Raw genomic sequence first — 13,656 nt, forward strand, 5'->3', positions numbered from 1 at the left:
AATTGCATCATATAGTATCATAATTACCTCAAAGTTACCTTATTTTAAGCCATATATATATATACACACAGAACCCCCTTAATCACCAAAATCATTGTCTCAGTCAGTTTGCTAAAAAAATACCCAAAACAGAGAATCATTTCTTTTTCCCTCCGTTTTGTTTTTTTTTCACTATGGTTTACATTGTGAAGTGCCTGTTAACACAACCAACAACGTATTGATTCCACCACATTAAAAGAAGAGGCTCCATACCAATACTATATGCTAGAAGCTCCACTATGAGGCAGAAGGCTGCAGGTTTGTGTTAATACAAGCTACAAGAAACAAACCAAAAAAATAGCTTATTGAAAAGCATACATTTTACCCTTATTTTTGCTACATCACTGTCTTGTCTTGTAAGAAGACAGCTTACCTCTAACTCATACTTCACAATATCAAAGGAATCACTGGAAAAATAAACTTCTTCAATGCTGTTAATTATTTCTTGCTGAGCTTGAGGGTCAATTGGCTCTTCACGTAGTTCTCTGAGCTCCTCCTTCACAAAACAAAAAAGGATTTCTATATGTAATATCTCATCCTACCAGACAATGTTTTACCAGAACAAGTATTTTTCAAAAGCCATTTCCAACACCAGTGCAAGAAGCAATGGCAAAGAACAGAATGATCAGTACACTGGCTTGTTCTTTTCACTACAAACAGTGAGATATTTAAAACTTTTCAAAGCACACAGTGAAGACTGATGATGCAGATCACTTAAACACTTCTTCATCAATACACTCATGGCATGAATGCATGTCGAGCCCACAGTTTTTTCCTCCTGAAAAGAAATTCTCACAGTAACTTAAAAACAAATTGGCAGGCTATTTCTCCAGAAGAAAAAAACCCAAAACAAACAAAAATAAACAATAAAACCTGAATTTTTTTAAACCAGAAGAACCATCTTTGCAAACGTAAGGTAGACAGTGTCACCTCAAACATACAACTTGTCAATTCAGCCCTCACAATTCACTGTAATAAAAGTCACGTCATCATGTCATTAAACACTTGAATTTTTTATAGGCAAAACAGAGCAGATCTACCTTCTTTACCCAAAATTAACAAATTTCAGATTTTCTTGGACAAGCAGGGTGGTCTAAGCAGAAATGCACTGCCAGCTTTCTGAAAGCTACCATTCAAAAGCACCCCCTCCTTGCTGTCAAGTTCCCCCCTGGAAGGTCTTCTCAACAACCAGGCTGCTTCCACTGGTTGCAACAAGCCAAGGACTGAGCCTGACCCTCTTCTTTCCCTTCTACACCAGGTATTTCAACTTATACTAGCCCCCCTTTTCTGGAGGCTGTTCCCACCCAAGTCCTTTGTCAGGGACTCAAAGGAAGAAGCGCCAAGATATTCTTTCACCAAAAAATCAACATGACATGGATCAAATTGCTCGATACTGGAATTTATTCCTGATGAAGCAACCCAGCAGACTGAATGTCCCCTGAAGACCCCAAGCCTCCCAACAACGACAAGTTCTTACAGTAGGAGAAAGTGTTAGTATTTTCACCACCAGGAGCTCAAGGGCTTTTTTCATGGGGTAAAGGCATCAGATTTTAGACTGACTAAACAACAACTAAATTGCTTATTTTGTACGTGAACTGAAATAAGGTCAACGTGTACATGTTAGGAGGCAAAGCGACAGTTTAAATACAAAACAAGTGCTGTTTCTCTACTCAACCAGAGGCAGCCGAGCGATGACAGAAGTTTGTAAGAGCATCAGAAAATGAAAAGGGAAAACAAACGAGGGAGGACGGGGACGGGGACGGAGCAAAAAGCAGTGGCTTCGATACAGAGAAAACCGGATTTCCACCGGGTTTCTCGTCGCCTCGGTGAACGAGGGAGCACGGCGACGGCAGCCGGCTGCTGCCGGGCGGAGCTCGGGCGCCACCCGCTGGAGCACAGGCGCTTCGAGCCGACATGTGGCAAGGGTGGTAACCGGAGAAAAGCCGTCGAAGAGCGGCCTTCCTTCTCCGTGAGACCCCGGGTGCCTCGCATCCCCAGAGAGGGTCCTTCGGCAAACGCCCCATTCAGCCGCTGCCGCCAGCGCTGCCCGGAGGAGGCTGGCTGAGATGCAGCGAGACGGACAAACCTCCGGGGCACCGCGGCGAGACTGCACCAACCCACCTCCCAACCGTACACAGCCCGGGCAGGAGGCCGAGCAAGGGAGGGCAGCGGCGAGGAGAGGGCATCGAAAGGGGTAAGAGAAATAACACACAAAAATAACACTATAGCAACAATAAATAACTGTAAGACACGGAGGACTGTGCTCCTCAATGTTTTATTTTTAACAATTAAAGTATTTGGTACCTGGATGTTCTACTGAATACCTCTGAGGTATGCACTCATATTAACCAGACAGGCAAAGGGGTCAGCTTAATTTGTCCACTGCACCACTGCAAAAGGAATCACAGTATCACAGTATGCTAGAGATTGGAAGGGACCTCGAAAGACCATCTAGTCCAATCCCCCTGCCGGAGCAGGAGCACCTAGATAAGGTTACACAGGAATGTGTCCAGGCGGGTTTTGAATGTCTCCACAACCTCCCTGGGCAGCCTGTTCCAGTGTTCCGTCACCCTCACTGAGAAGAAGTTTCTTCTCAAGTTTAAGTGGAACCTCTTGTGTTCCAGTTTGTACCCATTACCCCTTGTCCTATCATTGTTTGCCACTGAGTAGAGCCTGGCTCCATCCTCGTGACACTCCCCCTTTATATATTTATAGACACTTATAAGGTCACCCCTCAGTCTCCTCTTCTCCAAACTATAGAGACCCAGCTCCCTCAGCCTCTCCTCATAAGGGAGATGCTCCACTCCCTTAATCATCTTTGTTGCCCTGCGCTGGACTCTCTCCAGCAGCTCCCTGTCCTTCTTGAACTGAGGGGCCCAGAACTGGACACAATATTCCAGATGGGGTCTCACCAGGGCAGAGTAGAGGGGAAGGAGGACCTCTCTCGACCTACTAACCACCCCCCTTCTAATACACCCCAGGATGCCATTGGCCTTCTTGGCCACAAGGCCACAGTGTTGGCTCATGGTCATCCTGTCGTCCACTAGGACCCCCAGGTCCCTCTCCCCTACACTGCTCTCTAACAGGTCGTTTCCCAACCTATACTGGAACCTGGGGTTGTTCCTGCCCAGATGCAGGACTCTACACTTTACCTTGTTATAGTTCATCAAGTTATTCCCTGCCCAGCTCTCCAGCCTGTCCAGGTCTCGCTGGATGGCAGCACAGCCTTCTGGCGTGTCAGCCACTCCTCCCAGCTTGGTGTCATCAGCAAACTTGCTGATAGTACACTCAATTCCCTCATCTAAATCATTGATGAATATATTAAATAATACCTGTCCCAGTACTGACCCTTGAGGCACTCCACTAGTTACAGGCCTCCAACTAGACTCAGCCCCATAGACTACAACTCTCTGGCTTCTCTCCTTCAGCCAGTTCGCAGTCCACCTCACTACCTGATCATCCAGTCCACACTTCCTCAATTTAGCTGTGAGGATGCTGTGGGAGACTGTGTCAAATGCTTTGCTGAAGTCAAGGTAGACCACATCCACCGCTCTGCCATCATCCATCCACCGTGTTATTTCCTCATAAAAGGTTAAGAGATTGGTCAAACATGATTTCCCCCTGGTGAAGCCATGTTGACTGCCCCTCATAACCCTCTTATCCTTGATATGCCTTAAGATGGCACCAAGGATAAGGTGTTCCATCACTTTCCCAGGGATGGAGGTGAGGCTGACCGGTCTATAGTTACCCGGGTCCTCCTCGCCTTTTGAAGACTGCAGTGACATTTGCTTTCCTCCAGTCCTCAGGCACCTCTCCCGTTTCCCAAGACTTGGTAAAGATGATGGAGAGTGGTCTTAGCAATGACTTCCGCCAGTTCCCTCAGCACCCGCGGGTGCATCCCATCTGGACCCATGGATTTATGGATGTCCAGATTGCTCAACTGATCTCTAACCCATTCCTCATCAACTAAGGCAAACCTCTCCGTCGACCTGACTTCATCTAAGGTCTCAGGGGTACAGGGCTCTTCAGGACTGCCTGCAGCAGAGTAGACAGAGACAAAGAAGGCATTCAGTAACTCTGCCATCTCTGTATCTTCTGTCACCAGGGCACCCATCCCATTCATCAGTGGGCCTACATTGCCTCTGGTGTTAGTTTTGTCTGCCATGTATTTGAAAAAGCTCTTTTTGCTGTCCTTGACCCTTCTCACCAGGTTTAATTCTAAGGATGCTTTAGTCCTCCTAGCTGCCTTCATACATCCTCTAGCAGCAGCCTTATATTCCTCCCAAGTGGCCAGCCCCACCTTCCATGACCTGTAAACTCTCCTCTTCCACTTGAGCATACCCAGCAATTCCCTATTTAGCCACGCAGGTCTCTTGGCCCTCTTCCTTGACTTCCTACATGTCGGGATGCTCCGATCTTGAGCACGGAAAAAGCAGTCCTTGAATGTCAACCAACTATCTTGGGCCCCCTTACCTTCAAGCAGCCTTGCCCATGGCATTTCCCCTAGCAATTGCTTGAAAAGGCCAAAGTTTGCCCTGCTAAAGTCCAGGGTTGCAATTCTACTTGGTATTCTACTAGTCCTACCACACAAGATCCTGAACTCCACCATCTTGTGGTCACTGCAGCCAAGGCAGCCCTCAACCCTTACTGCTTCAGCCAGATCCTCCTTGTTAGTGAGGATGAGATCCAGCAGCGCTCCTCTCCTGGTCGGCTCATCCACCATTTGCAGGAGGAAGTTATCATCCATACACTGGAGGAACCTCCTGGGCTGCGGCTGGGTTGCCGAGTGGTCCTTCCAGCAAACATCAGGGAAGTTAAAATCCCCCATGACGACCACGGCCTGTGACTGTGAGGCCGCTCTCAGCTGCCTGTAGAAGGCCTCGTCAACTTCCTCACCCTGATCTGGTGGTCTGTAACAGACACCTACAACAGTATCCCCCCTGCCAGCCTGCCCCTTAATTCTCACCCACAGACTCTCAACTCGCTCGTCATCTGTCCCTGGACAGAACTCGGTGCATTGTAGTTCCTCCCGCACATAAAGAGCAACCCCACCACCCCTCCTGGCTGGCCTGTCTTTCCTGAAAAGGACATAGCCCTCCATGACTATATTCCAGTCATGTGAGCTGTCCCACCACGTCTCTGTAACTGCCACCAGATCATAGTCTCCTGACTTAACACAGGTTTCCAACTCCTCCTGCTTATTTCCCATGCTGCGCACATTGGTGTACAGACATTTCAGGGAGCGAGCTGAGCACACCGATTTCACCCTATCTATCATCTGATAATTGGCTAGAAGTTCCAGCACAGTTGTTTCTTAAAAGAAAAAAAAAGAAGAAAAACTAATTACAGAAAGAAATCTTTAGGATCATTTGAATTTTTAGATTACTGACACCTTGTCATTTTGGTGAAACGACAGGTCAGTGGTGACTGACATACCCTTAAGATGTTAAGAAAGCCACTGTGGACATGTACTCTGGATTTAGGCCACCCAATTATAAATTGGGAGTGTTGGGTTTAATATTAGCATTTCAATGAAGCTGAACCAATGACATTTTTGGCTCTGTAGAAGACCACAGTTTTCAGCACGAAAATAAAGCTGATGTTGATGTGGCTAGGAAAATTACTAAGAAACCATTTTATCCTGTCTAAGAAAAATCGTTCATCTCAGTGTTTCTTGCCAGAAGACTACCTAGAAAAATATCTATTAAATGGACAGGGGTTTTCTTTATCTTGTTCATTCTTTCTAGAAAAACAAGTCTAGTGAGAACAACTCCAGGATAAACTTGAGCTCCCATATCAATTACACTATCTGCTACCACACTTTATGTCATGATAAACTGGAACTTCCAGTACATCATGCTCCACTAGTTTCAAATAATTAACATGCTCAAGGCCAGTATATGCACTCACCACTGAAGGAAGCAAATATCCTTGGCAAAAGTTTATTTGTTGATATTCAATTTTCCTCGTCCCATCAACTAAAGATGCAAACAAAATTTTACTACATACATACGAAGTCCATAGTTTCAGGGGCCTCAGGGAAGGCCAGATTTAGTGCTGTGGAGCTAGTACTCACACTTTGCAGAGGCAGAGAGAAGCTCCTTTTAATCCCTCAAGGCACTTTTCCACCTCAAAACTTCTCTCACTATTGCAACTTAAATATATCCCTTTAAAAAAACTTGCATCACTTGTGGTGCCAAATGTGCGTTTGGGGGGGGGGGGTGTCAGTACTTTGGATCATATTTTCCTGGAAAGACAGTTTATCCCGTCAAACATACTTCCTTTCAGGTTACAATTACTGCAACCCTAATCAGCAGGTGCCTCCTTCATAATGCCACCTAAATAGATGAGTGAAAGACAGTTTCTGGGGAAGAAAACAAACAAATAAACAAAACCCCACAACTACCTGTCTCACAGATTTGCATACTTGAAGAAGCCACTGCTAAATAAAAAGTATTTTTACACACAGACTTCATTTTGCCTTCCCATTCCATGGAAATAGAAGTTTACCTGCCTAGGATCGTGTGGCAATTCCTTGAAATGTCTTTCAGAAGAGTCATGTCATTGCAGACTCATTTGAAATGCAGTTCAGCAAGTTTTAGATGACTTACCCAGCTATTTCCCAGTGCGTCATACTCTCACTCTCCCTTATATTCTACACTGCCTATAACAAAACAAACAGTATCGCTCTGTTGAATGAAGCATTACTGAGAGAGTTGAAGCAAACACCTTCTGCATCCCAGTCACTACCAACCAAAAGATTTGGGAAGCAAAGACACTGGGGAAAAAAAAAACAAAAAAAAACAAAAAAAAACCAAAAATTACCCCCAAAACCACAACAGCTAACTATTACTACTCAGAGAAAAATAAAATCTAAAAAGTTTCTAATCCAATTAGAAGCTGAAGATCAGCAATAGTCTATGCACCTCTATACAGAAGGTACCAGGGGCCAAGTCTTCTTGTACTTGTTGGGACACAGGCTCTCTTGTTTTGTTACGAGCCAGAAATACACCAATGAACACACACTGTCGATTTATATCACTCTATTCTGAATGTGGATAACACCTATGTTAAAAGTTAATCCTAAATACCAGGTTGAAGGCCCTGCTCAACAGATTCAATCAGGAGGTATGTTGCAACATCCTACCACCATCAAGTAAATAATGTATGAGTACTTTTATTTATATAATATATATATACACACACATACAATCTTTTATTTACATAGGAAGATGTATTTATATATGTCTTGTATGTGTAACCATATCTATAAACTCACCTCAAAACATTTTTTTCCCTTTCCCTCTGCCAGTTAATCTACAGTTAGGGAAGACAGTCCCACAGGGAAGTTTGTATTCTCTTATCTTCCACACAAAATGCCCACAACCTTCTTTTGATCTTTCCTTCTTCGGTATATACTTATTAAAAAGCCCTCACTCTACCAAAACAAACATTAAATTATGAAAACAATTCTCCTAGTGGAGAGAACAACAAAAGCTGATCCACAGAATAGATTATTATGCACACCACTGCTTAATGCACTCCTGAAAAGCGCTCAGCTACTGTTGGGGAAACAGAAAGCCACACGTTCTTAAGCAAACCACACTTCTATATCTGTAGGAAAAGCATTGTTAAAAAAAAAACCCCAACTTCCAGCATTGCTTGCCACCATAAGCAACAAAGTCAACTAGTGTTTGTATATTGTGTATGAGCTTGTTATCATCAAGATAAACATAACCTAATTCAAAGCCAACTCATCATTAACCCTACACACTTGAATTCAAGGGAACAAAATACCTATGCCACCCTTATGTGATAGAATCTACTAACCAAAACGGTTATCAGCTTGGGAGACAACAAAGCTGACAATAACAGAATGGTTCAGAAAGAATACAGCTCCCCAGAGCGATCAGGGCATGCAGATGAAGTACAAAAAGATATGAAATCCCTCTGCAGACTATTTTCTCTTCTAGAAATATGGACTCGCAATTCAGATTTGCCTTGTCTCCAGACTATATCATAGGCTTAAACTACTTTACAATTATTTCTCTGTGACTGAGCTGGCAGTACAAGTCCATATTATAACAGAAAATAAAGTAAATTTGCTGGTGACTTGCCCTTATAAGACAGAAGCAAAATGAAATTTTTCAAGTCAGTTGCAGAACTTGTTGGGAGTACTGATTAATGTGAGTGCATACACTCAGAGGTATTCATTAAAATATTCAGGTACCAAATAATATAATTGTTAAAAATAAAAAATTGAGGAGAACAGTCATCACTTTAACACACTTGACAGCAAGCCACCAGTCAGCAAATCAACAGCTTTCATATATCAAGACCCAAAACAATTCTGCTGGGTTTGCCCTCAGGGCATGCAATGTCAACATATGCTTCCTGAACTCCATATTTCCCATTTGACCTCCAAACTAGTGTGACAGTCCCCCATTTCAAAACCATGGTTTTGCCCCCAGAGTTTGCATTATCTACCAATGGCTTGTGCCCTTTCCAGGAATTCATGCTGGCTCTGGAGCCTCTCTCTCGTTCTGCTTACCTCTCTATTGCTTTAACTCAGCTTTTGAAACTTTCAGTAATGCTCGCCCTAAATGAATCTGGAGATACTACTGTGAATGCAGAAGTGTGATGGTGAAAGTGAAGCACCATAACTATTCTATCATCAAAACAGTATTTGGCTGGTGAGCTTGAAAATTGTGTTATTCAAGATGTAAACAAAAACAGTTATTAAAACATGGCATCAGAGAACAATGTATGTGTTCAAATAGCTTGCAACAGTTTGAAGTTATGCTTTTACCCATCGCCTTTAAAAATCTGCACCTTTTCTTTAGTCTTCACTTCTGCACTCAAAAGCAAATTCCCATTACCAAACTTGTTCATTAAAATAATTATTGAGGTGCATCAGCTTATACCCAGCAAAGCTTCTTGATCGTGTAATTATAACACAATTCCAGTTTGTGACATCAGTACATCACCATGGCATTGAATACAGCGTCAGTTCAAAACAAATACCAATATTCAAAAGCTCAGTGACTTTCAACTTCTGTGCAGTACTGAAATCTAATCTCCTCACCAGTTACTCATACCACAAACACAGACATCACCTTCTCTCTCCACCTCCCAGAATTCTAGCTTTCAAGCAAGCGTATCTGAGTCTATGCTCACAGTGACAGGAGACATATTACTGTGCCTCATCCAACGTTTCATCTGAAAAGTAAAAACCTACAATCAAGGTTTTAGCAAAGCTGAGGAGGCACGACAATATAAATCCTTCCTCTAAAAGAAAAGGGCTAGAAATAAAGTTACCATGACAAATGGCTTGGGACCATAGCCAGGAAGTTAAGCTGATCAAACCACAGTAATTTTATTCAACACCCTCTTAAAACCACATAAAATCTTACACTTGAAGGGACCCATAAGGATCACTGAGTCCAACTCTCTGCTTCTTGTAGGACTACCCAAAACTAAATCATATTACTAAAAGCATCATCCAGATAATCAGGTAACAAGGCAAATTCATAAGAGTTTTACTCAATACAGCTTGTTGAGAAGGCAAAAGTTAATGGAAGTAACTCAGAATGTATGTTGTTACTGTACAGAGTATATACTTAATGTAGTAGTTATTTTGAGATCTACTCATCTAAAATATTTCAGAAGGAGGAAAAACTAATATTAACAGACTGAAAAATATCCAAGTTTTATGCTATGTCATAGGAGAGAATAACATTGATTTTATCAACTTTACAAAAAAAGTCATCGGGTGAAAAGTTCTAATGTTGACACAGTCTTGGCTTTTTGGGCACACAATTCAAAACTGCAATGAGATTCTGTCTGCAGAACAGTTGCAGACAAATGTTCTCATGTTACAAATGTTTGACATAAATGTATGAAAAAAAATACAAATTATTGAGAGGTATTTGACTTCCCATTGTTACTGATACAAGATGTAGGTTTACCAGCACACATAACATCAGGAATTTCCATTATAGAATGGAAATCCAGCCACAATACCCTACATCTACTTTTACCTGGAGAGTAAAACAAGAAAGTTTGAAACTGTATGCTCTGTGGGTGGCAGGAATCTGCAATTTTGAAATCCAAGCTGTGGATATGAGACAGTTCTTTCACACTGCTGCAACTGAATACTTTTGCTCTTTGAAAACAACATATTGGCCACTGTTTGAGAGTACTGTGTACCAATTCAGAGACTGTACCTCGATTTTTAAATACACAGTAACACATCTTCTGATCTGCCTCAGCACAAGCAGCATATTAGACAGTACTTGTATAAAGACAGAATCCAAGAGTGATTGTTTTGTTTTCTTAAAACTACTGTAAAATAAGGCATCCAAATTCAAGTTACTAACTTAAATATCTCATTGGTTAAAGGAAAAATACAAATTAGGGGAAAATAATAAACAGCATCTACAGCAAGTTTTGTGAGTCATCCACTCAGATCAACAGGATATAAGGAGCAGTCAAATACAGTGACAATTGTTCCCTGACACCAAGATGATTCAGCATGATTTGTGAGACAAGAGTGAGCTGGCATTCATTTAACGAGTAAGACCCCCAAAAAGCCAGAAAACTATTATTATTATAAATCTGTAGCACTGAAAGTAGAACATGCAGTTAATTCTATATGCTGAAGATTAAAACCATGAAACTACAAAATATGCTTTACCAAAACAATTAAGAGACTAAATATCAAGGATAGACCTATACAAGCAACCATAGAGTGTCTACTTTCCAAAGTAAAATAAGAAAGAAAAGAGCTTTTGGTTTTCCTTCTTTTTTTTTTTCGTTCATTCCAGCAGGAAACCTAGACAGTATTAAGATCAGCATCCAGTGACAACTCAAAAATTTCAAGAAAGAAATTTCAACACAAGTTCATTCTGAGTCAGTGAACTGTTTTGCCTCACAGCTCTTAATTCTTTCACTATTTTAAAAGATTTTCAGCAAGAAATAAAACTGTCAAAAAGAACAACAGCAAACCTAGTCTTCAAAAAGAAAAAAAGAAAAAGAAACAAATGTAATCTAATTGTAAAATGAAAAACTAAAAATGAAAGGAGTGGGAGTGGAGGGACAGTGCACCATACCTTACTAGGAATCCGAAAGCTTTCAATAGGACTGAGGTCATGAACACTCTCCTGAGGACTTCTTAGACCCTTTAAAAGAATTTCAGTACTGAGTTAAGATTGATTACTTTATGTATCTTGAGATCAGATTGCACAAGTCTTACCTGGTATTGAATATACACCCACAAGAACTTCAATAAATCACACTGACATGAGGCTGGAAGGCTAAGACCTTATTCTATAAACATTTAAACAAGACCATTGGTGTATAAATTATGCTCCTCAAACATCAAAACATTTCCAACTTAATGCTGCATTATGTACCTTTTCAGTACAGCTCACTAACATTCCCTTCATAAGGTTCAGTTAGACCCTTACATACTTCATTCCACTACCTTCATGGTTTAATGGAATCAAATAAATGAATTAAAGTTAAGTGCAAAGCTTGTTACTCTGTAACAAGCATTATTTTTGCTGGATTGGCATATTTCTCTTCTTTACCATATAACACTATTAGGACTGGTTTTCATTAATGGTATAACAAACTGAAAAAGATGCATAATCCACATTATATGTTTTCTATAATAACAAAATGTAGTTTTAAATAGCATGTAGCCACAGAAACAGAATATGCTCTAGTAGACTGAAACTTTGTCCACGAAGCAGCAATTAACCAGCCCACTATTTGCCAAATATCCAACATATTCACAATGTTATGACACAACACCATAGAACATGCTGCTTAGCATGTTTTCTATCCACTTCCTAGGCAGAGGTGAATCCAAACATTCAAGTTTCAGACGTGGTTCTGACTTGAGCTTCCCTTGAGACCTCAATGTGTTCATGTGAGCCACGAGTTCCAGGCAGACTTCCCTCCTACTCTTGCAGTTGACACTAAAAGTACTGCTTCTAAGCCCCTTTCAGGCCCTGGGCACCTACCCTTTCTTTGAAACAAAAGGACCCATGCAATTACTATGTGAGTTTATGATGGAAATGTTCATTTATCCTTTGATACAGTGTTTTATGATTTCCGCACTTTTGTGATAACAACTACATTTTACAATTGTTTCATCTTCCTAAGATGCAAAAGTTCTTCATTTGGGTTTTGATTCTGATTCCCCTGCACATCATCTCAAAACATCCTCGCTTCCCAGTTACCAACACCAAAGATGACTCACATCTATGCATTGGACATTCAAAGTAACAACCAACCAAAGCAACTGCTGCCATTCCTCATACGTCACAGAAAACCTTCCACACATCCTCTCAAAATCCACAGTACTAGCAGCTTGCCTTCAGAAGCAGTAAAATGTTGCACTTATCAAATGCTAAGTGGGACCTAATCCTTGTCAAATGCTGAAAACTGCATAAATCACATCATTTTCAGACCACGATTTCCACGCTCTGCAGGTTTGCCACGTCTCTTGTTAAGCCAAAAAAGTGATCGCTTACCCCTACACTGAAGGGGAGCAGAACATAGTTTTGGAAATTCAACTTCCATGCTGGTGTCCTGTTTAAGCCCTGCCTCCCGCATAAGTATCTCAACTCTGAGGACAGAGGTTAGGGAAAATAACCAAACTTCAATTTCTGACTTTCCCATCATTTCCTACAACTACCTAGAATATATGGGGGGGGGGGGGATGTTACTCCAGTGGGTTTTTGTAAGTTCTCAAATTTAGACACACAGGCAGACAGGCTTCATTTTAGAAGTACTTTGTATACACGAATGACTCAAATGCTCTTCTAATCCACTCTTTTACAAAGGCTCACAACCTCAGAAATACTAGGGCAAACACAGACTAGACCTACATAACCCTAGAGGCCACTGGTGCAAAGAAGTGGGCTAACAGAAACACATGGAGTGCTCCTGGACACATTCAGTATATGCCATCCAAACACCTCCCCAGCCGCTCCACAGCCTCACCTCCCTTTTGAGCAAGAGCTTTGCCAGAGACAACGCTATGTCACAGTGCCTTGGCCCAGCGCCCCAAAATCATACGTGGAAAGGGAAATTTGCACAGACCACCGTGTCAGCCTGCACACTGGTTTGTCTGTCACAATCCACCTGCTGGCACCTACGCGTGCTTCCGTTTCTTGATTTAAAGAGGCAAAAAAAAAGCTGGATGCACTCGCACCGATATCTGATACACATCACGACTCCCCTCTGCCCACAGCAGGCTGCGGGCGGTGCCCGCGCCCCGGAGGCCCATCAAGGTGCCGGGGCACCGCTGCACACACCCGCCCAGGCCCCCTCGCCGTGGGCCAAGGGGCGGCGCCCCCCGGGGAGAGCCCGGGACCCCCAATAGCCCGGGGGACCCCCGGTGCCGCTCACCTGACGGGTCATCAACGACTTGATCTTCTGCATGATCGTGCTACCGCCGCCACCCCCGTCAGCGCTCAGCAGCCCCGCTCGGCGGCAGACTTCCTCCGCGGCAGGCACAGGGAAGCCATATCGGACGCCACCTGACAGCGCCCGCCCGCTGCTCCCTGGGACCAGTAGTCCTCAAGCGGCGGAGCCCAACTACAG

At 42.6% G+C, this 13,656-nt stretch overlaps 1 protein-coding gene across 2 annotated transcripts in view; it reads right to left on the reverse strand.

The window, feature by feature from the left end:
- VPS50 (VPS50 subunit of EARP/GARPII complex) overlaps positions 1-13,647 on the reverse strand; it is an 89,778-nt gene extending 76,131 nt beyond the window's left edge. Inside the window, exons 1-3 of one of the 2 annotated variants that reach the window (XM_062605062.1) lie at positions 13,462-13,647; positions 11,151-11,219; positions 413-535 (exon numbers count right to left, since the gene is read on the reverse strand). In XM_062605062.1, coding sequence (XP_062461046.1) covers positions 413-535; positions 11,151-11,219; positions 13,462-13,494 — 225 coding nt within the window. In that variant the 5' untranslated portion in view covers positions 13,495-13,647. The remainder of the gene's footprint in view (positions 1-412; positions 536-11,150; positions 11,220-13,461) is intronic. The other variant, XM_062605063.1, reaches the window with a different exon arrangement.
- Between the last annotated feature and the right edge of the window lie 9 nt (positions 13,648-13,656).

Source organism: Pezoporus occidentalis, unplaced genomic scaffold, assembly GCF_034315485.1.
Source record: "Pezoporus occidentalis ecotype Australia unplaced genomic scaffold, CSIRO_AGI_Poc_V1 ctg9, whole genome shotgun sequence".
Lineage (NCBI taxonomy): Eukaryota > Metazoa > Chordata > Aves > Psittaciformes > Psittacidae > Pezoporus > Pezoporus occidentalis.